Source organism: Myotis brandtii, unplaced genomic scaffold (genome assembly GCF_000412655.1).
Source record: "Myotis brandtii unplaced genomic scaffold, ASM41265v1 scaffold621, whole genome shotgun sequence".
Taxonomy (NCBI): Eukaryota; Metazoa; Chordata; class Mammalia; order Chiroptera; family Vespertilionidae; genus Myotis; species Myotis brandtii.
Genome location: NW_005370372.1, coordinates 3,150,319 through 3,176,119, shown reverse-complemented (window position 1 = coordinate 3,176,119; position 25,801 = coordinate 3,150,319). Strand labels below are relative to the sequence as shown.

Sequence of the window (25,801 nt, the reverse complement as noted above, 5' to 3'; positions counted from 1 at the left end):
GGGGGGGGGAAAAAAAGAGGAACAAATGTAATCTGAACAATAAAGATTTAATAAAAAAAAAAAAAGCTAGTAGAAAATAACTATTTTCCTAATTTGAAGGTAAATATGTAACCTCAAACACCTAATGGTTTTACTTATTCTTGTGTTTTTAATTCAGTGGAAATATTACCTATGATTTTAACTACAAACTATCAGTATTTAGATATCATTTTACTTTAACTAAAAAGTACCTTCTGAAGTTAGTGCATCTGTATTTATCCCATTTGACATTCAGCTGCTAGCAGTAACCCCATAGACCAGTGGTTCTCAACCTTCTGGCCCTTTAAATACAGTTCCTCATGTTGTGACCCAACCATAAAATTATTTTCGTTGCTACTTCATAACTGTAATGTTGCTACTGTTATGAATCATAATGTAAATATCTGATATGCAGGATGGTCTTAGGCAACCCCTGTGAAAGGGTCGTTCGACCGCCAAAGGGGTAGCAACCCACAGGTTGAGAACTGTTGCCATACCAGCCGTGGGCAAACTACGGCCCGCGGGCCGAATCCGGCCCGTTTGAAATGAATAAAACTAAAAAAAAAAAAAGACCGTACCCTTTTTTGCCATGATGTTTACTTTGAATTTATATTAGTTCACACAAACACTCCATCCATGCTTTTGTTCCGGCCCTCCGGTCCAGTTTAAGAACCCATTGTGGCCCTCGAGTCAAAAAGTTTGCCCACCCCTGCCATAGACAAAACTTCACAATTCTGGTGGCAATGTATAAGAATAAATAACAAAGACCAAAAAGATAAATTAGTACAAGATAACTAGTTTTCATCAATCAATAACGCATGCAGCTGTCTAATAACTATTACCCAATGAGGACCATGATGAATGATTTGTCCATAGACCCTTTAATGTGATATAAATGTTTGATCTTTGCTGCCTACATACATACTTACTATTCAAACAAGATGACTTATTCCTGAACTGCAATAAAGTATACTTCTTCAGCTGTCCTACTGTATAAATATCAAAACCTGGTTCAAAAACAAAACAAATGTTTTATGCCAATTACTTTGGGAAGGGCTATTAAATGGTAGGAAAGGTGTTCCTTTAGACTTAATACTTTAACATGGCACCTAAATTAAGGGATGGGTTTGAAGAGTCTCTGGAAGCCAAGTGAAGTGTTAAGCACAGAAATATCCTCAAATATTGGCGGAAATGGATGAAGTCTAGCCAAAGCAACATGTTTTTTAAATACTGCATTCCCACGTACACAAATATTTTTGCAAGTAATGTCTACCAAACTCATACTGAAACTACCCAGAATCTTCTGAGAGTTCCGCACAAATAAAACATTTGCCAGAGGTGTCAGTAGTGATCACCCTTTGGAGCAGATGCAAAGATATTTATATGATCCTTGGTGGCCTAGGAGAGAAAGAATGTTTTTCTTTGATGATTGACATGAAATTTTCTGTTTGGAGATGCTTTAAGGAAAACAACATTTGCTAATTAAATGTTTTACTGTCCTGTTAGAATACAATCAAATACAATGGGTGCCTCTTGGAATGTTAATTTCACTTTGCTGGTGTGGATTGCTAGTGGGGAACTTTAAGGTTTAAGAGAATGGACATTAATTGTGATGCAATATGTGGAACAAACATCTGCTTCCTCTCCACCCCCACCCCCGCCCACCCCTCACCCCCCAAAAAAACAGTAGAACAAGATGACTAATAAGTCCGATCCGTTTTCTCTGTGAAAGGCTAGCCAAATCTATGCAGAAAGACCACATGGCCTTAACGGAGATCCAAGGCAACTGAAGAATTCTAATGCACACGCATATTACAGAGAGCCACCCCCATGGCTCTGTAAGACTTACATGGACAATAAGTAAAGCCCTACATTTACATATCCCCCTCGCACCCCAAAACTTGGTTTTCCCAGTGGTGATAAGCTATCACTGTTCTTTTGACTATAGTGAAGAACAAGTTGCTTCACAGGCCCTTAGACAAATACTTGCTTATTCTTCCGACTAGTTCAATCCACCCACTTCTTACTCCCAGCTATTGAAGAGCAACTGAAATGCAGGCTTTACTCTATGATGGTCCCTGGAGATTCAGAACAGTGTGTTAGGCTACTCGCCTGTCAACAGACTTGTATTCTTTGGGGCCACAAAAGACAGGACCGGGCTCAATGTAAATTTAAAGAGTTTCTCGTTTTAAAATTGACGTGGGAAAGTAGTATGAAGACCTCCAAAGTGCAAACCTCAAATTGCTTGCACGTTTGCTTTCCATGTGAACCTACAATTCCTAACTGAAACTTTTCCCTGGACTTTATCCAAGCCTTTTCTGGTATAAAATGCTCAAGAGACAAGACTTTCATGAAAGGTCTTCAATTCTATACTCTTATTCCTTAGTAGATGCCTTGGAAAAAAACCGTGAAGCTTAAGATCTTTCTCTTGAGAACGGTATTGATAGTATCATTTTTTCCTGACTCAGACTAAAGTAAGAAGATTTTATTCCTATGAATCTCTGTCTGGCATTAGATGAATTAATAAAATTCAGAGAAATAACCAGCTTTCTTTAAGAAAGAAAATAATTTCAGTGTGTTTGCATGTAATTTTAGGAAGTTATTTTCCCAACATACAAACATACTGAATTTTTAAAGGTAGATGTTATCTTAAAATGATACCAATGTATATTAGTTACTAGGAGGAAGGGTTCCTTTTATTACTGACCAATAGCAACATAACTATATGAGCCTGCTCAGGCTGCCATAACAAAATCCCACAGACTGGGTGGCTTATACAATAGGTGTGTATTTTCTCACAATTCTAGAGGCTGGTAAGTCCAAGACCAAGGTGCCAGTCAATTTGGTTCCTGGATTGCACATGGCTACCTTCACCTCATATGGTGAAGTGAGAGAGTGAAAGAGATCTCTCTTCTTCTACTTAAAAAGCCACTAATCCTCATTTTACTTTATTTAACCTTAATTACATCTAAAAGCCCTATCTCCAAATACAGGTACAGTAGGAGTTAAGATTTCAGTATATGAATTTTTGTGGGGGAGGAACAGAATTCAATCTATAACAATATTTTTAATAGAAATCCTAGCTACCAAAGATCTGCCTAGTTCAGAATTCTGAAGTGGGATATAAAGTTTCAGTTATGCAAGGTGAGTAAGTTCTAGAAATCTGCTGTACAACATAGTACTTATAGTTAACAATACTATACTGTATGCTAAAAAATGTTGAGAGAGATCTCTAAGTGTTTTTACCACAATAAATAAATAAATGGCAGGGGATGACAGAAGGAAACTTTTGAAGGTGATGGATTTGTTTATTACCTTGATTCGTGGGTGTATGGATGTGTTTAAACCCATCAAATTGTAACATTAAATATGTGAAGCTTTTTATATCAATTACAACTGAATAAAGTTGTTAAAAAATAAAATGGTCTGGACACTTACATATCTAGAACTTTAAAAAATAAGAAAAAGAAATAGAAGGGAAAAAATAAGGCAACTCATGAAAAGTCTTGTCTATTTTGTCTGTAAGGTAAAGACCATCAAGACAACCAGCAACAAAGGGACAAAAATTAGGCCAGGGAAACCAGAAACCTGAGAATGAGTCGATGAGGTGATGGGAAGAAGGTACAAAGCAAATTTTCCTGGTAGACAATGTCTGACAGAAGCCAAGTTTTCATATAAAAATCAAGAAGCATAGAAGAAATTCCAGGAAACACACACAAAAAACTTAAAACTACCACTTTGTAGGAAAGTAACATTAATTAATTCAACAAATATTTGTGGAACTACTACCATGTACAAGACAAAGTACTAAGCACTATTGGAGCTTACAAATCTTGACAGTGCTGTTAACTAAAAAATTTCAAAAATAAGTATAAAAACTGGACTCTAAGAAGTACATGGAAAGAGAGGCTTATGGTGCTATAAATATATAATGGGATTTGACCAACTCAGGGACATTGAATGAAGAAATGATAACTGAGTTGAACTTTGAACTCATGAAGGGAGAGAAAATTGTCCGAGGCAGAGGAAATGGCAGAGGTGAAGGAACTATTATGTCAATACTAGTATGGACAATAATGAGGTATAAGAAGGAAACTATTCTGATAGAACAGAGAGCATGGAGAGAAATGTGGTAATATATGAGGTTAGAGATATGGATGTAGGAGTATAAGATGGTTTTCTTTCGTGTTTGTCTTGAGATCAAAGAATATCATTGAAGGGTTTTTAGCTGGTGTGTGTAACTGAGTACATATGTTGTATGCCAGGGATGGGGTATACTCAGATTGAAAAAAATATACTATTGGCAGTGTAGAAAAGGAATTGGAGGGGAAAACTAGTGAATATGGAAACAACTCTACTCAGAAGGTCATACAAATATTCAAGATAAAGAACAATGCTCTCTTGGACAATGGAGACAGTGATAAAGTGTAATGGCCAGATTTGAGGGTACATAGAAGATAAAATTGAGAGGTATGGATGGATCAAATGAATATTGAAAGAAACAGCATGTCTAGTATTATGCCAGGTTTTTGGCAGTTAAACTAGGTAAATGGTAGTACCAATCATACAAAAGGGAGTTTAAAACATAGTAGACCACCCTACAGCATAGATAAAGAAAGTCAGAGATAAAGATAATAAATGATAGATGAAATCCCCAACTAGGTGAGCTGCTGGTGGTGAGAGGTGAGGAACAATTGGAGCAGCTAACAGGAGTATCCTAGTGAGTGTACTCTAACGGGATTACATCAGCCTTACATGTCTCACATGCAGTAACTCAGCTGTTCTCAGGGGAACACCTGGGGCTCTGGAGATGCTTCATAACAATGCTAAGTCATCATTTGTCCTTTGTAAAGAGGAATTTTCAGATGCACTTGATGTATGATATCCCAAGCTATTGAATGCAGAAGCAAATGTGAGATACTCAGTTATCCTCTTCTAATTAAAGTCACATTAAATAAATTTGCAAAACATCTGAATTTTCAAAAAATCTAAAAACATGTCATTGTTTTCTTAATTTTTCTGAAAAAAAAGTTATTTTATTTAAAGTTGGTTATATTTATTAACATCCAATAAGCTTATATTTAGCAAATTAATAAAATTTTAAAATTTATATTTTAATTTCCAATACAGTGAATATTGATTCATATAACCCACATTGACAATTTGAGGATATCAGTAATGTTAAAGATTACAAAGATAAGTGTAAAATAAGTGTAAAAACTGGACTCTTAAGAAGTACATGGAAAGAGAGGCTGATGGTGCTATAAATATATAATAAGGGATTTGACCAACTCAGGGACATTGAATGAAGAAATGATAACTGAGTTGAACTTTGAACTCGTGAAGGAAGAGAAAATTGTTCAAGGCAGAGGAAGTGGCAGAGGTGAAGGAACTATTATGACAATATGGGAAATAATGAGGTATAAGAAGGACACTATTCTGGATAGAACGAAGATCATGGAGAGAAATGTGGTAGTACATGAGGTTAGAGACAACAAGAAGTTTGTTAACAATTGATTTAAATAATCAATGAGAGTTCCTGAGGGACATCAACCACAACAGTTTTACAATTGCCAGAGAACTGTTCAAATTCAGTTCTGAAAAATACAATTAGTGCCAACAAATATTATTTCTTCCTGAATAACAGTGAACAAATTGTTTATCAGAATATAAAGTTATTACAGGGAAAAACATAAGAAAATCAGTACTTCATTTAGGCACTATATAGGCCCTCCAATCTTATATGTTTGCAATGTTTTAAAATTTCATATCCCTGGCAATCTGTTAAACATAATACTGCTAGAATATATGGGGCTGCTGCCATTGGGTAGACAACCTGTCCTGAGGAAAGTGGTGCGAAGGAAGACTGAGAAGGCCTTTCCTGGACCACCCTGGCACACACTGGTCAGGTGACCAGCAAGGCTCATTCTTCCCTTTCAGTGATTCGCTGATTGTAAGATTAGAAGGTTGGGAGCAAAGTGACAACAAATGTGTGGTTCATTCAGCTTTTTAACAAATAAAAGTAACTGAGCAGCCCTAACCAGTTTGCTCAGTGGATAGAGCGTCGGCCTGCGGACCGAAGGGTCCCAGGTTCCATTCTGGTCAAGGGCATGTACCTTGGTTGCGGGCACATCCCCAGTAGGGGGTGGTCAGGAGGCAGCTGATCGATGTTTCTCTCTCATCGATGTTTCTAACTCTCTATCCCTCTCCTTTCCTCTCTGTAAAAAATCAATAATATATATATAGTAACGAGCAGTATTCAAAACCTTGGCACACTAATGCTCTGAAATTGCAGTTTTATCATAGGTCTTGGTCTGTTCACTTCTACATCCTGAGAATCAGAAAAGCATTTGAGATATATGATCTACTCAGTAAATACTTATTAAGTAAACCCTATAAAAAGAGATGAACAACCTCTTTGTGTTCTCCATGTACTTCCTGGAATTGCTGTTATTTCCAAGGCTTTTACTACCACTGGTAATTACTTATGACTTTGCATGAGCTTCAGAGAAAACTGAACTTAGATGTGCTATGAGCACACACACCAATCACCTGTATTTAATTATAAGCAAAATTAAACTTATCTTTCTCCTCAAAATTTTAACTCTCTCAAATATTCACCATCTACCCATTAATGTAGGATATATTTTAGACTTTTCTCTATCCCTATTTTATTTCCCACTACATCCAATTTGTTTTTATCCTGGACATTAACCTATTTAGTATTGTTCACATTCTTCCCCACCCAATTATTCTCACAACTTACTGCCTTAGTTCACATTCTCTTTATTTCTAATTGGGCTGTTATAATCAGAGCTCATCAGACCCACCTGCCTCCTTCCTCAGCCCTCTCCATCCCAAATACAGTGGGGCCTTGACTTATGAGTGTCCCGACTAACGAGTTTTTCCGAGATATGAGCTGACTCTCAGCCGATTTTTTGCTTTGAGTTACGAGCTAAAATTCGGGTTACGAGCCAGCTTCAGATACCCCACCGCTAGTTGGCGCAGCGAACGTCACAGTGAACGCCACAACATCAGCCCAGCATCACGTGTCTCACTCGTTCACTGTTGATTTGACATATGAGTAATTTGAGTTACGAGCTCCGTCACGGAACGAATTAAACTCGTAAGTCAAGGCCCCACTGTACTTGGAATGTATAGTAATTCTTCAAGATCAGTGGTCTTCAAATGTTCATTTTTGTTTTTTCTCCTTTACTAAAAGAATTTTGAAAAATTATTCATATTTCCTCTTATATTTTTAAGTTGACCTCTATACTTTTTATGGTAAGTTTAAATAGTTACAAAATATGTGATTTCTAGCATACCTATTGACATTTTTAGACAAAAAAAATTCATATAATTTTTAAATGGATTTCATAGGCTGTAAATACCACAGTGATTTGATACCTACCTGTTTCTGATTAAAATGTACATCAAGTTCTTTTTCTCCTTCAATCATTTTTCCATTCCACTTTACCCTAAAATATTATTTTAATGTAATTCATGTTCTTTTATGTTGGAGAGTCCTTTATTCCTTGCCCCATTATACTTTTCTAAAAGATTTTAATATATTAAAATTGAGTTTTTTTAAATTTCTTGTGATCACAAGATTCTAAGTTATAAATACACAATTCACTAAACACACACACACACACACACACACACACACAATGTGTAAATGCATATACAGGTATATATTCTGGATAGAGAACATACCCTATATAATAAAATGCTAATATGCAAATCGACCAAACAGCAGACCAACTAGTCACTATGACATGCACTGACCACCAGGAGGCAGATGCTCACTGCAGGAGCTGCACCCTGGTGGTTGTGCAGTGGTGGTGGTGGGGAGTGGGCCTAAGCTGGCAGTCAGACATCCCCCGAGGGCTCCCGGACTGCGAGAGGGTGCAGGCCGGTCTGAGGGACCCCCATGAGTGCACGAATATCGTGCACTGGGCCCCCCATGAGTGCACGAATATCGTGCACTGGGCCTCTAATATTATATAATGTAACAAGAGTTTAAAAGTTTCCCTTAAACTTTAGAGAGGATAAGTGCATAATCAACTCTATTTTTTTCTTCAAACATATTGAAAACTCAGAATGAATTCAAGCAATTGGGACTGAGAGATAATCAGAAAGCTCACCCAAGAATCAAATAATACAAATAAAAAGTGATAATCAATATTCTCTTACAACCAGTGCATGTGAACCTGTGTGTGGTATATAAAATTCAATTATGGCCCCCAAGATTCCCACCCACTGGTGTACACACTGTATAACTCTCACCCCTTGAGTGTGGGTGTGAACATTATGGAACCACTCCTGCGATTAACTTATTAGCTTATATTAGCTTCATAAAAATGAAGTGAATTTGCAGATGCAATTAAAGTCCCTCATCAAAATCTACTTTATGTTAATTAAAGAAAGACTACCTTAGATGAGCATTTCCTAATTAATCAAGCTCTTTAAAAGAGGGTATAGGGGTAAAAAGCTCAAAGGAACAGATAGCCATCCTGTTGGCTTTTAAGAGGTAAACTGACTTATTGTGGAGAGGGTCAGATAGTGAGACACAACAGGCATTCTCTATGAGCTGAGGACTTCGGCACTATAACCACAAGGAACTGAATTCTGCCAATAACCAGTGAACTTGGAATGGAACCCTGAGTCTTAGATGAGACTGTAGTTCTGGCAGGCATCTGGATCACAGCTTTGTGAGATCCAATACTAAGAACCCATCTAAGTCATGCCTGCACTAATGACCAACAGAATCTATGAGATAATAAATATGCATTGTTTTAAGCCATCAAATTATTTTTGTAATTTGTTATGCAGCAGTAGAAAACAAATACATAATTGAAATTTGATTTTACATTATAGGCTTTACCAAACTAATTCCAAATATCTTGATTTTTGCATTATAACTTTATTATATATTGAAGCCAAAATATTATGAAAGGATATTCATAAAACATTATCTCATACTTTGCAGAATTCCCAATGTCAACTTTTATTCATTTTATAAACTAAAAGCTTCCCTGTAATAAATTATTTCTAAAATATTTCCAAAGCTCAGAAGAGTATTTTAATCTTAACTTTAGGTTTTGCCTCACAAGTTCTACCATTTTCTTAGAATTAACATCCTATAAACACCACCCTCTGTTTAACAAAGCCATCAGAATTATTGCATGCTACTTGCAATAATTAGTTGACTTTTCCTCAGACAGAAAAGAAAGATAATCTATGTAATAGTTAGGAAGTGTTATATTCATTCCATTTCTCTCCTCTCCTAATGTCCTTTAAAAATAACCAAAGATTGTTTGGGAAAATGAAGAGGAGAGCAACACGTGGATATTTTGGGTGGTGGGCGGGGTTGGGGGGGGAGTGGTATCAGTTGAAGGGTGAATGTGCAGGTAAGTATGCTTGTGTGTATGCCTAAAACACACCAAAAATACAAGAGACAATTTATAAGAGTACCTAAAACACACACACACACACACACACACACACACACAGGGAAGGAAAACAGTTGTTTTGTTGTACCTAAAATGGTCTAGAATGATGGAAAGAGTAACAAGATTTTAAAAGTCAACAAGTGGAACTAATTTAATCTATACAGGGACACACTGTCACAGGAGTTGTCTTTTATTTTAAAGGTCCGAGCAGATGATTAAATTTCCTTGGAACATTGTGTTCACATTGAGAGCCTTCCAGATTCTGCGGTTACTTCACATATGCCAGACATGGCCCTTTCTATGGGCTTTGATTTGTCCCAAACACTTCCTTTTATTAGCGGGTCTAAGTGAAGAGAGATTTACCTTGGCAGTATCATACTGTGGATAACACCAAATTAGGTTTGTTCAAAGGGCTATCCCCATCCTCTTTATAATATCAAGTCAATTATATCATTATTACACCTTACTAAATGTATGCAGTTCTACTGGTCTTAAAGCCTTTTAGAATTCAGCTGGAAAAAATAAGACCCATCTGTACTCATATAAATAAAAGCATGTCTATGTCTAATTGTTATCCATTAATATTATTTCAGAAAAGAGTAAAAATATGTGAGTGAACCATGGAGGAGAGGACCAAATATACAGATTTAAAGGGATACCACAAAGCAAGTGAGAAAAGAAAGTTTTTACCATAAATTCAGAGAGTGGGAGGGGGTAAGGACAGTACATAGAAAAGAATTGTAGAACTGCTAAGAGAGGTTGAAAGAGAATGCAGGTTGTGTACAAGGACAGCCTTGGGGACCAGCTCCTAGAGATTAAAGATTTGTTATTCATCACTGCAGCTTCTGTCCTTCACCAGAGGAGGTTCACAGTGAGCTGACAGCCAATGTAACGTCTGGGGAGGAAAGGTAAGGAAAGGATACAGGATTGGAAGGTAAGAGTCTAAGGTCCTAGCTTTTACAGCGTCATGACATTATGACACTTCATATAATCTCTGATCTTTTTCTCCTTCTGTGGATTTTTTTTCCTTGATGACATGAGAATGCTTAGGACTTTTAATAAGTATAAATGTTTTGTGAGTATGTGTGCACTTGTGTATTTCTCTCCTTCAAAATAATGGATTGGGTAGGATTATGTAACACATTTTTAAAATATTAAAAACCTGCACACATTAAAGCATCAAGTAAAATAGTTGTTAACCAGTCTCACTAATAATCACCTGCTTCGATTCAATCTGTGGGAGGAAAAGGAAGCAATAAATTTGACCCTAACTTACCACACATTTTAATTGCACAGTACTCCCAAGGGGTGTCAGGGTCAAGAGTATAGCACCATGGCCTCGGCTTGCCATCAGGATTGCGGCAATAATTATCATCAAAGCCCTTGTCGGGATATCTGCAAACCACACCAACAAAAGTGTCACGTAAATCTGCCTGGAAACACCTCCCAGCCCCCAGCTCACAAAATAACCTCTGATCCAGCTCAGATACTGCTAGCTGAGGGGAAGAGAAAAAAAAAAGTTCTCTGTGTTTCGCCTTACAAGGACTGCTAATCATTGTTGAATCTGTGAACTTACATATTCCACCAAGTATAGAGTACCATCACCTTTACTAATAAGTTAAGTCCATTGGGTACCTGTCTACCATTTGAGGTCCAAAACCTAAACCTCTTTTCATAAAGCCCAGTTAAGAACAGATTCCATAAACATGACCTCGTGTAAAATACTCATTGAAAAAACCGGTCTTCTTCCATGGCAGGCTATAAGTTTAAACCAAAAGGTAGGTTTCAAGAGCTGTTACTAATGATATAGCTCAATTCTGGAACCAGAGCCTTTCTAGGTCATGCCCTCACCTCCCCTGGAGCAAGAGACAAACTCCATCACACCCCTTTCTCCATACCCCCCTCCCTTTCAATTAGCTGGGGCCTGCATCGGTGACTTGATTTTAATTGCTACCATGTCCCTTCGGCTCTCATTTGAAGGACTAGAGATGCACTGAAAAATAAAGCCGAGTTTTAACCTCATTTAGAAGAACAATAAATGAAAATATAAAGAAGAAAAAACACGTTTCTAAAAACACATTTCTAAACAAAGATAGGGAGAAAGCTTCCTCTGGAATTATTATCTGTATTTTTATTCTTTATAATAAAAACAAGATTTTTTTTTTCAACTAAAGTGTTTCATGTGAAATGAATGGGTCAAAGTAGATATTTCTTTTAACCATTTAAGTTCCAAAACCTACTTCTGAGGAGAAGGTAGACTTGGTTACCTGACTTCTCCAGATTGACAATTTCAAAATACAGCAGGAGAGCCCTAGCCAGTTTGGGCCTGTGGATAAAGTGGCCGCCTGCAGACTGAAGGGTCCCAGGTTTGGTTCATGCCCGGGTTGCACATGCCTGCGTTGCAGGCTCGATCCCCAGTGGGGGGGGGGGCGTGCAGGAGGCAGCCAATCAATGGTTCTCTCTCATCATTGATGTTTCTCTCTCTCCCTCTTCCTTCCTCTCTGAAATCAATACAAACATACTTTTAAAAACTACAGCAGGGTAAATCAGCCAAAGAATCATTTGCTCTACCTTCCATTCCCTTTTCCTTTTCCTCTCTGAAATCAATACAAATATATTTCTTAAAAATACAGCAGGATAAATCAGCCAAAGAATCATTTGCTCTACCTTCCGTTCCCTTTCCCTGGGCAGGACCTCTGTCATGGTGTCACCCATGGGAGCCCATTTTACCTAACTCACGGAAGATGTGGCTCTAGAAAGAGTCTGGCTTGTATTTAGCAAGAATGCCCCCTCCCAGAGCTCAGGTTTGTCAAAGAGGTCATTATTGAATGGGCCTCTGTCTTTTTTCTGCTGTGGAAGAGAAAGAGGAAGCTTCTGTTAGTGCTTCCCTTTCACTCTCCACGGGTGCTCCTCAGGACCGTCCTGATTTCTGGGAATTGGAATCTAGTCAGCCAGGACCAACTGGAGTGTACACAGCACTCAGGTACCTCATCATAAGTCCCTTTGCCCAAGACTTTCCAGAAAACATTCTATAAAGAGAATTTCCATTTCAGTTTGTCAGGGAGCAAATAACCGCTTGAGAAAAGAATCGCTGGGAGCACTGTTGGTGGCATTTTACCTTTCTGGCACGAATTTGTGCCGATGTGGCGTCTGATGATCCCAGCGCTGACAAGTCTTGCCTGATTCTGTATGATCCATGGGGCCTCGATAACTTTCCCCATTGCAGGTCATGCATTCTACTAATAAAATTAAAGCATGGCATGTTAATTGCTTCTGACAGAGAAATCAAAAACACCACTGTTCCATTCAAAGAACAGTAAATCATCTGTTTCACAAAGAGATTTCTAGAAAAAACTTACATGTCATTTTAACTTTAAATTATGGCCTAATGTCCATAAAGAGTGACATAAAATCCTCCTTACAAAACTTTTCATATAGCTTAAATGAGATTTTTGTCCTCAGTGTCATACAGATTTACCACAGGACCAGGAAATTACCTTTCTAATTTTTCAATAACTGTCCAAAGGTACTTAGAAACTGGAAATATCAGATAGAGCCTTGGGGTTTTCCTCTTGGTTTGTCTAAGCTGCAAGGGATCTCAGTAGTTATACTGTCAGTACAATAAAGCCCCCCTCTCAGCCGAACCTCCAATGACATGCACCGGAAATGAGTGTACATCTTACTCACATGGTCAATGCCCAAATTGGGATGAGACAGATTGTAGAGACCGGCTTTGCATACAAATCTGCTACTATTCAAAGAATATTTTAAAAGAAGAAAGCATAGCTCCTTTCTGCTAGCAAATATCCATGTTGAATAACTGGGCAGGCTTTACTCTTATCTAGCTGAGGATAGAAGTTGACCTACTATTGAACTCCTTGTACTCACTGTTTTTAAAATGTTTTAAGTTGACCTAGTTATGCAGAATCTTACTGATGATTCTGTGTGGTTAATTAATAGTTCTCTTCTGGCTGGCCTCTTATGTCACACTGAAAACCCTGAATCACATCAACTATCTGAAAAAGATACTTTCAAATGGACAGGTTGATTTGTAGTCCTACAGGCACCCTGTGGAATAAATCATTGCTTGGCTTTCCTACGGATCAGGCAAACTTCCCCAAACACATCATTTGTACCTTGTGATTACTGATCATCTACCTTTACTGAAAGGGAGCAAAGATGTCAATGTTTAGTTGTATCTACCAAGATCTAGCCTAATTAGCATTTGTAATAACTTGGGGTATAATATCAGAAAAATCACTTTTGAACCTTTGATTTATATCATCTAATAGGACATTAACTATTAACTCTCCAAAACATGAGACAGCTTGGCTTGATCCATCTACTTCTTTTCATGTAGTTTAATCTGTGAACTAAGACAGGGGACCAATTCAGCTTCCTCTCATTTGGTCCTGAGATTCCCAGACTACAGTCCATAAGCATGTGCACTATACATTTCAGGGGTCCAAGAGCATATTGATAACAGTTCTCTGTTTGGGCAAGGCCTCTTCAACATTGAAATGCTCAACATATATTACGCCTTATCACATAAGAGCTTTCCATTTGAATGCAGTACAGATTGATTTAGTTCCCTTTTTTAAAAGAATGCAAGATTTGATATCTTCACAGAAAAATGATGTGACATTTATCATTGTTGTTTGCTCCTTTGTAATGAATAAAATTGAATGAAAAAATGAATGCAATTAAATGAGAAAATAGAATAAAATTCTATGGTCAGACATAAGAGATAAGGGTCCACATATACAATTTCTAACCTTATATAGTACTCAAGCAATTAAAATATACCTATTTTGTCTCCTTCAGCAAATGCAGTTTATAAGAGTATATCCCCTTACATGAGAGTACATAAAGTTATTTTCTAGGAAGCTATACTATGGGGATTATTATAAAACATTTTTCCTGGGGACTTCAGGATTTTTTATTTTCTTATGACCACTTTCTAGAATGAGTGTGGTAGACCAGTGCTTCTCCAAACTTGAATGTGCATAAAAAGTCACGTTGAGATCTTGTTAAAGGGCAAGTTCTTATAAAGGGTTTTGGGGGTGGGGATGCTCCCAGCGGATGCTGATGCTTCTGGTACTTGGATCTCATGGTGAGTAGCAAGTTTGTAGATAATTTGTTCCATTCTAAAAGTTCTAAGTGTTTGTCAGTAATAGCTTTTTAGAAGAGAGTGGATTTTACCTGGTCCTTGAAGGATGGATGAGAGTTGGATAAGCTAAAAAGGGGCAAAATACCATAAAATGGTATAGAAATGTGAATTAGCATGCTATGTTTATGGTAAAGTGAAGAGATAATTATGGATGCAGTTTCAGACCTAGTGAGATTTTTTTTTAATAATAAAAGTTAACAAGAATAATGTTGGATTTTGGTAGTCAATGAATGTGTTATGGTGATAGAAGTGAGATGCTAAATATATTATCATTACATGTTCTTTGATTATTCAGTACTTTTAATGTATAAGAAATCATTTGATCTATGTAGTGAGGAAAGAACTCACAAAATCTTAAAGGACTCACCTAAAACAGAAATATGTCAAACTTGTGCTTGGAACACAGGTCTTCTGACCCATAGTGTTCTTTCCATTCTCCCTCACTGCTTTTGTGTCCTACATATTTTAATGTGTCCCCTATACATCCTAACTAGTCACACTATCAGGTAGACTGATAAGAATAATTTTAGAAAGTCAACCTCCCTGACTTTTTCAACAGTGTCCCAATTACCTTTTGCTCTCCTGTGTATAACAGTAGGTTTGTCCTCCTGCTGGATTTTCACCTATTGGGGCACGTGGAAAAGGAGGCCCTGGGAAAGCAGGTAGATTGGCCATCTTTTCCAAGGTTTGTTGTTTTACCACTGCATCAGACCATCGGGTTAGTCTTTAAAAATTACCTCAAGAAAGCCAAACTTTAAGCTCACAGTCACTTTTCAAACTTCCAGAATCCTAAGACTCTTCTAAGTATTTGTAGCTCAAAGTTAAGCAGTACAGGTAGGACAGGTAGAAACTAAGTCCACCTACTCAAGGAACCGGGTGAAAGCATAATCTATTTAACAGTACAAGAGGGTGAGGATTGCCCTCCTGCTCTATTTTCTTTTTCTCTCTCTACTGTGGTAAGTGCATTATTTAACCCTTCTAGCAAGTTTTCTTCTTTAAGCAAAATACCATAAAATGGTATAGAAATGTGAATTAGCATGCTATGTTTATGGTAAAGTGAAGAGATAATTATGGATGCAGTTTCAGACCTAGTGAGATTTTTTTTTAATAATAAAAGTTAACAAGAATAATGTTGGATTTTGGTAGTCAATGAATGTGTTATGGTGATAGAAGTGAGATGCTAAATATATTATCATTACATGTTCTTTGATTATTCAGTACTTTTAATGTATAAGAAATCATTTGATCTATGTAGTGAGGAAAGAACTCACAAAATCTTAAAGGACTCACCTAAAACAGAAATATGTCAAACTTGTGCTTGGAACACAGGTCTTCTGACCCATAGTGTTCTTTCCATTCTCCCTCACTGCTTTTGTGTCCTACATATTTTAATGTGTCCCCTATACATCCTAACTAGTCACACTATCAGGTAGACTGATAAGAATAATTTTAGAAAGTCAACCTCCCTGACTTTTTCAACAGTGTCCCAATTACCTTTTGCTCTCCTGTGTATAACAGTAGGTTTGTCCTCCTGCTGGATTTTCACCTATTGGGGCACGTGGAAAAGGAGGCCCTGGGAAAGCAGGTAGATTGGCCATCTTTTCCAAGGTTTGTTGTTTTACCACTGCATCAGACCATCAGGTTAGTCTTAAAAAATTACCTCAAGAAAGCCAAACTTTAAGCTCACAGTCACTTTTCAAACTTCCAGAATTCTAAGACTCTTCTAAGTTTTTGTAGCTCAAAGTTACGCAGTACAGGTAGGTCAGGTAGAAACTAAGTCCACCTACTCAAGGAACCGGGTGAAAGCATAATCTATTTAACAGTACAAGAGGGTGAGGATTGCCCTCCTGCTCTATTTTCTTTTTCTCTCTCTACTGTGGTAAGTGCATTATTTAACCCTTCTAGCAAGTTCTTTTCTTTAAAAAAAAAAAAAAGAACAAACAAAAAGTACAAAAAAGTAAAATACTAATCCAGACCACATAAATGCAAACTAATTATTTCTATTCATAAGTAGAATGTTTTTTTTCTGAATATAGTTTTGACCTAAATAGTAGTAGGAAATTATAAAATGACACATAATTGTAACATAAGTAGGATTAACGTAACATCTTTCTCACCATATTAACTAAGTAACTCAAAAAATATTGTGTTCCGTTTTTCTCAATCATAAAACCACAGTGATCTAAGTTTAAGACTAAAAGAGACATTTCAAAAGTATTTCTCAGCAAATTCCATGCTGGTGATTATTTCAGAAAAACTGAATGTTTAAAATATGGATAGTCTCACAAATCCACATTTATAAATACTAGTAATAGTTTTATTTAAGTCTTGTTTTTTTAAAGTCATTCTCCATGCAGAGTATGGATTTAACACACAGTATTATTTGGGATATTATGTGTGAGACATTAAAAAATAATGATTATGGCTTAAAATGTATTTACTCGGATATCTGACAATCATTAAAAAGACATCTGTTCCAATGACTAGTGTTGGCTTTATTTTAAATCCCAACCAAATGTTAAAACAAGAAATTAGATTTTACAAAGCTCAGTTTTCTACAATCTTTGAATCAAAGATTGACATTTCTACTGGAATGCTTAATATATTTCAAAGTTTTAAATTATAAGAAAATAATATTAATCATCAGACATCAGATATATATTGTCTATGAATCAAACTTTCTGAAAAATTTCAGATGAGTATTTAGTTAAAAGTTACAAATTTTTCAAAAAATATATACTGTTCTACATGTATTTTCAAAAAGAACAGTTTGAAGTTTGACTTGAGGAATTTTTCTTGCTTAATTTTAAATATCCAAAACTATTTGATTTGATTATTATTACCTCATCCATAATGATGTAACCTTTGGAAATTGCCATTTAATAAATTAATATACATAGATAAAAATGGCTCACTGATGATATTAAGTATTCTGGATTTTGAGGCTTCCCCCTCATATATGTATCTTAATATAAGTAAACATCATTTGTACATTATTTTGAGTATTTTATTATTTTATAAAGTGCTGTTTTTCTTTATTAATGTATTGATAGTGCTTCTCATTTTAGATCCTCTTTATTAAAATCCTGCTAAAACATTGTTCATTATAGAATGAATTTAAACATCACAACTCAGTTCACACTCCCTGAGATATGTTTAGCCTATAGGGCAGGTAGGTGTTGGTTTACTTCTCTCACAGGAGGGTTTTTCTACTGTTGTCAGAGTTCTACTTGTTTCCAGAAAAAGCATATCTGCAACCTTCAGTGCCATTGTAACCATCAGCATCATGCACTATTATACTAAAGAGTAATGCCCTTTCCAAGGGAGCTGTAATGACCTAAAATGATGATTAAAGGATGTTAGAGATATATAATCTAATGACATAAGAATAACTGGAAAGAGGACTTTTACAATTACTTATTTTCTAGCATGTTTGTTCTACATTAACTATCAGTTCAGATCTATGCCAGTGTATTTGGATAAGGTTTCTCTTACAAATCAGTGGTTGAAAAATTACATTCTCATACAGACTAGGCAGGTAACATAAATGCTAAACTGTTTACAGTTTGACCACGTTACCTTCCCTTGAAAACACTTTCCAAGGTCAAACAAAATCAATTACAAAACCCCTTGCAATGTCTTTCAACCTCAGAAAATTGTGATAATGGAGAGTTTCCCAAAAGCAGGTTATTTTCTTCCAGGTGTAAATTTAAGACAAACATTAATGACAGACTTATTCATACAAAACAGACTTGTTCATCACGTTATCACAGATCCGTTTATTATTTTTAAAAGAAAAGAAAACAATGATGAAGAAGTTATAGTGAACAGAATACGATATGGAAACGAATGAAAAGTAAGAATTTACAAACAGAGATAGAACTGGCTCTGGCACATGAAGTCAATTTTAAATTAACCAACAACAGAAAACAAATCCACCTTCTCTGTGACAATGAACTAACAATGATTTTTTATGTGAAAATATCAACCTAACACTAAATTGATATTTGTAGAAGAAATGTCTTTTAAAAAATTGGTTCATTAACAAATAGGTAAGATAACTTACTATAAAAATTGGACAGTATTTCAGCAGACCCCCCCACCCCCAAAAACTTCAAAATCCTACTAAATTTCTATCAGAATGTAATCCATGTTTCATTTGGATTCTCGGAATTTTAGGTTCTGACAGAACAGCTATTCAGTAACCAGATAACTAAGAAAAATAAACCGCATACAATGCTGAAATGGTTACTCTTCCTTCTCGTCAGTCATTCAGTTTTCCACTGCAAAAGTAAGGACTGTGCCCTCTTATGCTGTGAGAGGAGGTAAAAACATAGACATGGATTTAGGGTGCCTGCCTTCAAGACAGCCTTGATCTCTTCAGGTGCTATTCTGAATAGTGTTCCAGTCTATGTATTGGATTTGGTTCTAGTCACATTTGCACCAAAACGCACACAGGTGTGTCCAATTCCCGTGACCCCCTCCCATATACCCTTCTGGGTTCATATACCCTTGCTGCACCGCTGCTGTGGAAGCAGGAGTTTGAGGAATAGAGAATTAGCTCTATTCATACATAAAGAGCTAAGTTGCATTTGCTTCCTTTCAGATGATGTATGGAAACAGAGTTTGAGGCACGTGAGCTCCACACAGTTAATGAAAAAGTCCAAATTTATACTCTCCCCAGAATGATGCCCCAGGCTCTACTAAACTCACAAACTGATAACCTGCTCCCTTAGTCTGCATTCATCTGGTGATGATCAGGTTTTAAAACTGTGTATAAAAGGCTCAGTTAATTGTCTATGGTTGTGTTGGAATAAACAACATATTCATTGCGATTTGGTTTGTTTTTGTTAACCTTTCATGCGAGCTGCAGATCTACACAAAGGAGCAGAGTGCCCCGCACGGCATTCAGGTTCATTTACCTTCTGAACACTGAGGAATGTCACAGACTTCGTAGCGTACCTCTGGATTGCTTGTGAAACACCACGGTCCCCCTTCTTCCCCTCGAGGATTTCGACAGTAGTTTTCCTGTAGGTCTTTACCCCGATAGCTCGAAGGCAAAAAGCTAGTTTTAAAATGATAATCATTACAGTATAAGCGCATGCAACTTTACTTTGGGCCTATTAAATTTACTAATTAGTGGGTATATTTTCCCTGAAAGTAGAGAAACATTTATTCTAGATCAGGTCTCCATATACAGGGTGGGTGGGGCAAAAGTAGGTTTACAGTTTGTGAATACGCAAAACACAGTTTTTTCTTGTATAATTATTTATTAATTATGTATTGTTTTCCATATGGACAACTGTAAACCTACTTCTGCCCCATCCTGTATATTAACTTTAAGTGCTATTTCCATCCATTCTTAACATCCTTAAATTTTATAAACACTTAGCTAACAAGTCACATGTTCACCATCATTAAGAATGATTCATCTCTGGATTTTCCAAGAGCCAAACATTTAAGAACCTAGTGAATATTGTTTGTACCACAATTTCAAAGCTTCATTCAAAGGCAGCAAGTGATTGAGCAAGGCCACTAAGGAGAAAACTGAAGAAACACTGCAATTGACCTTGAAATCTCACAGTTACAGTGCTTATCCCACATAATTGCTTGTTTATTTGTTGCTTTTATTATGAAGAATGTCCCTCCTATAACAACTAAGAAACAGCTTGATGAAGTAACAGGAACCAAGGGTCTAGAGAATCAAATTAAACCTGGACTCAAATTTCAACTCTCTCACTTACTAACTAGAGATCCAGCAGGTAACTTGACCTCTCAGCCTATTAGCTTACCTGTACAATGAATATAACCATAACTTATAACACAGCAGACTGTGTAACCATATCTTACACAGTATATGGTTGTTTTGAGAAGTTCTAAGAGATGACAGAGTAATTGACAATAAATGCTACCTAATATTAAGCACACTCCACTTAGTAGTCTTTACTCTGTGGAGTAAAAATTAAACAATTGAATGAACAATTAAAGCTCATATGATTTCACTAGTTTCCTAACAGTTTTAATTTTCAAAGGAAAAAGGAGTCATCTTTTGTCTTAGTTTTAGTCCTATTATTCCAGAATAATTTAGGATACCTTTTGTATGTGCCATTGCTTGAAATTTTTTCATTTTTGTCAGTTCTTCAATTTTTGATAGTAAATTTATAATGAAATACTATTGTTCTGATAGAATCAAAACTGATTTTACTCTTTTTCATAAAGTAATGTATTAATCAAATTTACCTTAGAAAATTCTCTTATAACTCTATTTTATGGAAAAGCTTAGTATAGTAGAGTAGTAAGAATAAGTTCTTGTTAATCACAAAATCTACATCGCTGCCACATATGACACCAGTTCTTAGACTACCTATTTACTTTTGGGGTTTTCAACTTCCAGATGTATAAGATGAATAGAGTAAATTGGATTATTATGAGGTCCTTCATTTTGTATCATTTTACAGACTCAGTTTACTTAAGAAACTAAATAATGGATTTAGCACATGTTAAATGAACACATTAAATATCTAGCTTTAGAGAAGATTTTTGTTCTACACACACACACACACACACACACACACACACACACACAAATAAATATATACACACATATACCTTTCCAGTGGATTTTTAAAGCAAAAAAGAAGCTGTTAAGAAGTAGTGAATGAATCAAAAAACAATTTAGTAGGAAAAATACAAGTAGAAAGGTAGATAAAGCGTAAATCAAACCTAAAAGTGGCTGAAAAATGAATAAACTTGTCCCACTAGAGTTAACAAAATGAGAAATGAAGAGAAAAGATGTGCTTCTTTTCACAATTCTTTATCAATTCATATCGAATTCCTCTTGAAGGCATGCAGGGTAACAAGAATACTGGGTCATCTCTTCTCTTCATTCTTTGGCATATATGACTTTTTACCCAAATTAACTGGTTTTCCTTTGTGCTTTGAGGTGTTAGCATGCTTTTCTGTAGCAGCCTGTACCTGACCGAGGGGTGAAGCCTAGTCCTGCTCTTTTCACTTATTTGTGTTCATTCAACAAATGTTTATGAAAACCTGTTACACCAAAGCCATATGCCAGTCAACAGGATTTGTAATAAACTTTTATTTACATATATACTATTGTTGGTTCTTTGTCCTTGTTGGCAAGGCTTTAAGAGAGATAAGTGAAGAAATATTTAAAATTGAGTTATATTTAAAGGTACTTTGAAATATAAATTAGATCTTCTGGTGCTAGTCACCTTTTCTTTTCTTTTAATATAAACAGTGTTCATAGGAAACTTGATCTATTCCATCATCTGCTTCATTAATGAATGCTGGGTGGCCAATGAAAGATAGAGGTGTAGATATCAGGTCACCTGATTCTCTGGTTAAGTTTCTATGCTCATTTCATCATCTATCATCATCTTCCCATTAAGCCACTTGTAAAATATTTCAATTTAGGGAGTCAACAACAAATCATTCCTCTAGACAAAGACATTTATATATTTCTTTTTCCATTTCCCATGAAGTTAATCTTTAGTTAACACTTAAAAGTGTTAAGCAATTATGTTGATATTCCAATAAGCTGATAATTGATGATCATTAAGTGTTGCTCCCACTGAATTTTTTAAAATGTTGATTAATGTACAAGATCTTCTCAGCCCTAAACTCAAGGAAATGTTTGTTGGAAAAATAGCTGATCGGACTGGAAAGCCTGTTCCCAGGGAGATCTATTTCACAGTTACTCCGCTAGCGGAGAATCACAATCACAGAGAAATTGGATTGAAATAAGGCCTCTACTGGGTCAGTCCAGTGCACTCTCCTTAACTAAGGCTGGATTGATTTCAAATGCTATTCCTTTGTTCATGAAAAGCATAGATCTATCTATTTAAATAAGATGTTTTCCGTAATATCCTGGGAATGACACCATCCACATACTTATGAGAGGACAAAACCAATTATATTGTTTGTTTTTTAAATAAAAGGACAATTCTCTATTTCACAGATATCTGTGTGTAATTAAAAGTAACTATGATCTCCCTTATATGTGGAAGCTAATGAACAAAATAAACTGACCAACAAAGTAGAAACAGAGGCATGGATGCAAGGAACAGACTGACAGCTGTCAGGGGGGAGGGAGAAGGGAGAGGCTGGATAAAAGAAGGTGAAGGGATTAGCCAAAGAACATATATGCATAACCCATGGTCACAGACAACAGTGTGGTGATGGCCAGAGGGAAGGGGGAGTGGGGAATGGGTGGAGGTGGACAAACGGGGGATAATGGGGACATCTGTCACAGTGTCAATAGTAACAATAAAGTTAGAAAATAAATTTAAAATCAAAAAATCAATAATTTGGAAAAAATTAGTTGTTTTCTGTTACTGAAACACGGGAATGCTGATCAGTTTGGACACTTACTAGCTGGTGTTAATTAGGCTGAGATCACAAGTTTGATCCCAATGTGAAGCAACAAACTCTTTTTCTTTGTATGTGGACCAATTCACTCATCTTTGTTTACTGAAGTAAAATCATCTTTCATAATTATACCCTCCAAAAATTAATGGAGTGGGATAAAAAGTGGATTCATTAAGGCAAAGTTATCCTAACTATTGCAAAAACAAGTGACAGCCTGTGTCCTACTGACCTGCTAAGTGTATGATGCCCTGGGCTTGTTAAAAGCAGGACTCAGATTCTGGCCATCCCACTTACTAGATGTGAATGACCTGGAAAGGTTACTAAGGCTCTTTGTGCTCCAGCATCCCCCTATATAAAGGCAGAATTAATAAAACCATCCACTATGTGTTTCTTGGAAAGATTAAAGGACATAGACGCGGTATACTGCTCAGCAAGGTAACTGGCACGTGGTAATCTAAATCTTCTAATGCATTTCATAACCAGGGTGAGCTGTTTTTCAACTACTTTAGTTGCAGTTAAAATTATTTGTAAAATAAACCTTGAAAACTGGCTAAATTTAGTTCTCTAGTTGGGAGTAGATACAGTGGGGCCTTGACTTACGAGTGTCCCGACTAAAGAGTTTTTCCGAGATACGAGCCTCTCGGCGGATTTTTTGCTTTGAGTTGACAGAGTAATTTGAGTTAACCAGCTCCTTAACGAGCTCCATCACAGAACGAATTAAACTCGTAAGTCAAGGCCCCCCTGTATCTATGTTTCTCCTCCATTATGATTAAAACTTTCAGACTAATGAGCCTATGGCTACTATGTTTAAATAGCATTCATTAGCATTCACCTCATAATGAACACAATTTTAAGTGTAGACATTTAATTCCCAAGGAATGAGAGGTTGTGTTTTGTTTTGTTTTCAGTCATCCGACAGTAGGTAAAACGGGAAAGCTGGTCAGAGGCATGCGTTTTTAGCAGCCGTTCTCAGTTTTGACTGCACTTTGGAATCATCTGGTGAGCATTTTTTAAAAATCAGATGGCACATGGGTTATTTCCCCAAGAAATGTTGATTTAATTGGTCTATGCTGATACCTGGGTGGCAGGATGTGTTTTGGGCTTCTAGCACGTGATGTTAACGTGCAGCCGAGGTTGAGAACCACCATGGTTAAAGAACATTTGGCCACTAGGTAAGGTCAGAATGTGATCCATCTCTAATTTATACAGTCAACCTCTCCACCTCCAGCTGCACAATGCGGAACCTTTTTGAAGGCAAAGGGAGGGGGGGGAATCTTAAAATTATGTTTCCATTACTTTTTCACAAACACTAGGATCTCTAAATTGAAGTTTTGAGGTAGGATGACGTTAGGCCACATCTTAATGATAAATTTGTTCATCTTTGGCTAAATACCAGTCATGGGTTCACATCATCCTTGGCCTACTATAATTCAGCAAGGTTGTCTATGCTATTACAGAACTGTAGAATTATTCTGAAGGACCAATGTGAGATTTATAACACACATAATCAAGAAAAGAGGTTTATCCTCTCTTCTTCATGCTGTTCTTACCTGTGCTCGTGGGGTATCATGGAATTCCAGGGCTGGCATTTGATGCCACTCTTAGTGATAGATACTGTTCCTTTGTAGCTACCTCCTTTACCAATAATGCAGTTTCTAATATAGTCTATCAGAAGAAAGCAGAGACAAATGCTATAACTATGGGTAACATGCAGTATATATCTAAAAGTAAAAGAAACTTCCATTCAAACCTTTAAGTAATTAACACTTGTAAACTACTGTTTTTCAAATCGTATTGAAATGTATTGCCTAAAGCTTCTACTAATATTTTCAAAATAATACCTTTCAGAATAATCCAAAACAAGAACAACAACAAAAAGACTATTGAGAAGTTTTAATTTTGTGAGCATATACTTGGATAACTGAAGATATTAGTCTATGTATTTAACATAGTCTCTACACTCAACTGGCCAAACTTAATTTGGCAGAATGATTTGCTCAATTATGCAGACCATGTTAAGAAAATATTAAAAATGAAAATCAATGGATTTATAAAACCTATAATGAATTCACAAAGTTACTTTAAGATAATAAAAATAACTAATTTGTCTTTTAGTAAAATGGTGTGGGTTTTGTATATACGTATATGTGTGTGTGTGTGTGTGTGTGTGTGTGTGTGATATAATTATATTATTTTGATTTTTTCCATGTTTTTGCTAATATTTCCACTGTTAAATTGCAGGGCAATCAAATTGAAACATGCTGAATATTTCTGTCAAACAATATCAACTACAATACAGTTGTTAGTTGAAGATGGTCTTATACTAGAGTACGAATTATATTTAGGATTTGTAGAATTATCGGGGTGTATAGATATCATCTTATTTTCTACCATGAACCCATATTAATTTAATTTAGACATATACCATATTATAAGAAAATATCTGTGTATATTACCAAATACCTAAATTAATAAGATAACATGATTGAAGAAAGCATTAAAATTAAAATTAATGCTATTATCATAAATACAATCCATAACTATTTCTTGTGATGAGAGATTTATCTTCTCAAATTCATGTTTATTTAACATTCTTCAATAATTTGATATAGTTCTGCTTTTTACAAAGTAAATACCTTGTGACTATAATATCAGAATACTAAAATAGACAAATTAACAAAAAATTTGGTCTCAATTCTTCTTTTAAAAAAATTTCATTAGCCTGGCCAGTGTGCTTAGTAGTTAAGTGTCAAACTATGAACCAGGAGAT

At 36.1% G+C, this 25,801-nt stretch overlaps 1 protein-coding gene across 2 annotated transcripts in view; it reads right to left on the bottom strand.

Moving 5' to 3' along the window:
* Positions 1–25,801, bottom strand: part of HGF (hepatocyte growth factor (hepapoietin A; scatter factor)) — a 70,551-nt gene that overhangs the window by 33,579 nt on the left and 11,171 nt on the right. The window contains exons 4-7 of one of the 2 annotated variants that reach the window (XM_005880035.2): positions 24,582–24,696; positions 19,566–19,708; positions 12,592–12,712; positions 10,750–10,868 (exon numbers count right to left, since the gene is read on the bottom strand). In XM_005880035.2, coding sequence (XP_005880097.1) covers positions 10,750–10,868; positions 12,592–12,712; positions 19,566–19,708; positions 24,582–24,696 — 498 coding nt within the window. The remainder of the gene's footprint in view (positions 1–10,749; positions 10,869–12,591; positions 12,713–19,565; positions 19,709–24,581; positions 24,697–25,801) is intronic. The other variant, XM_005880036.2, reaches the window with a different exon arrangement.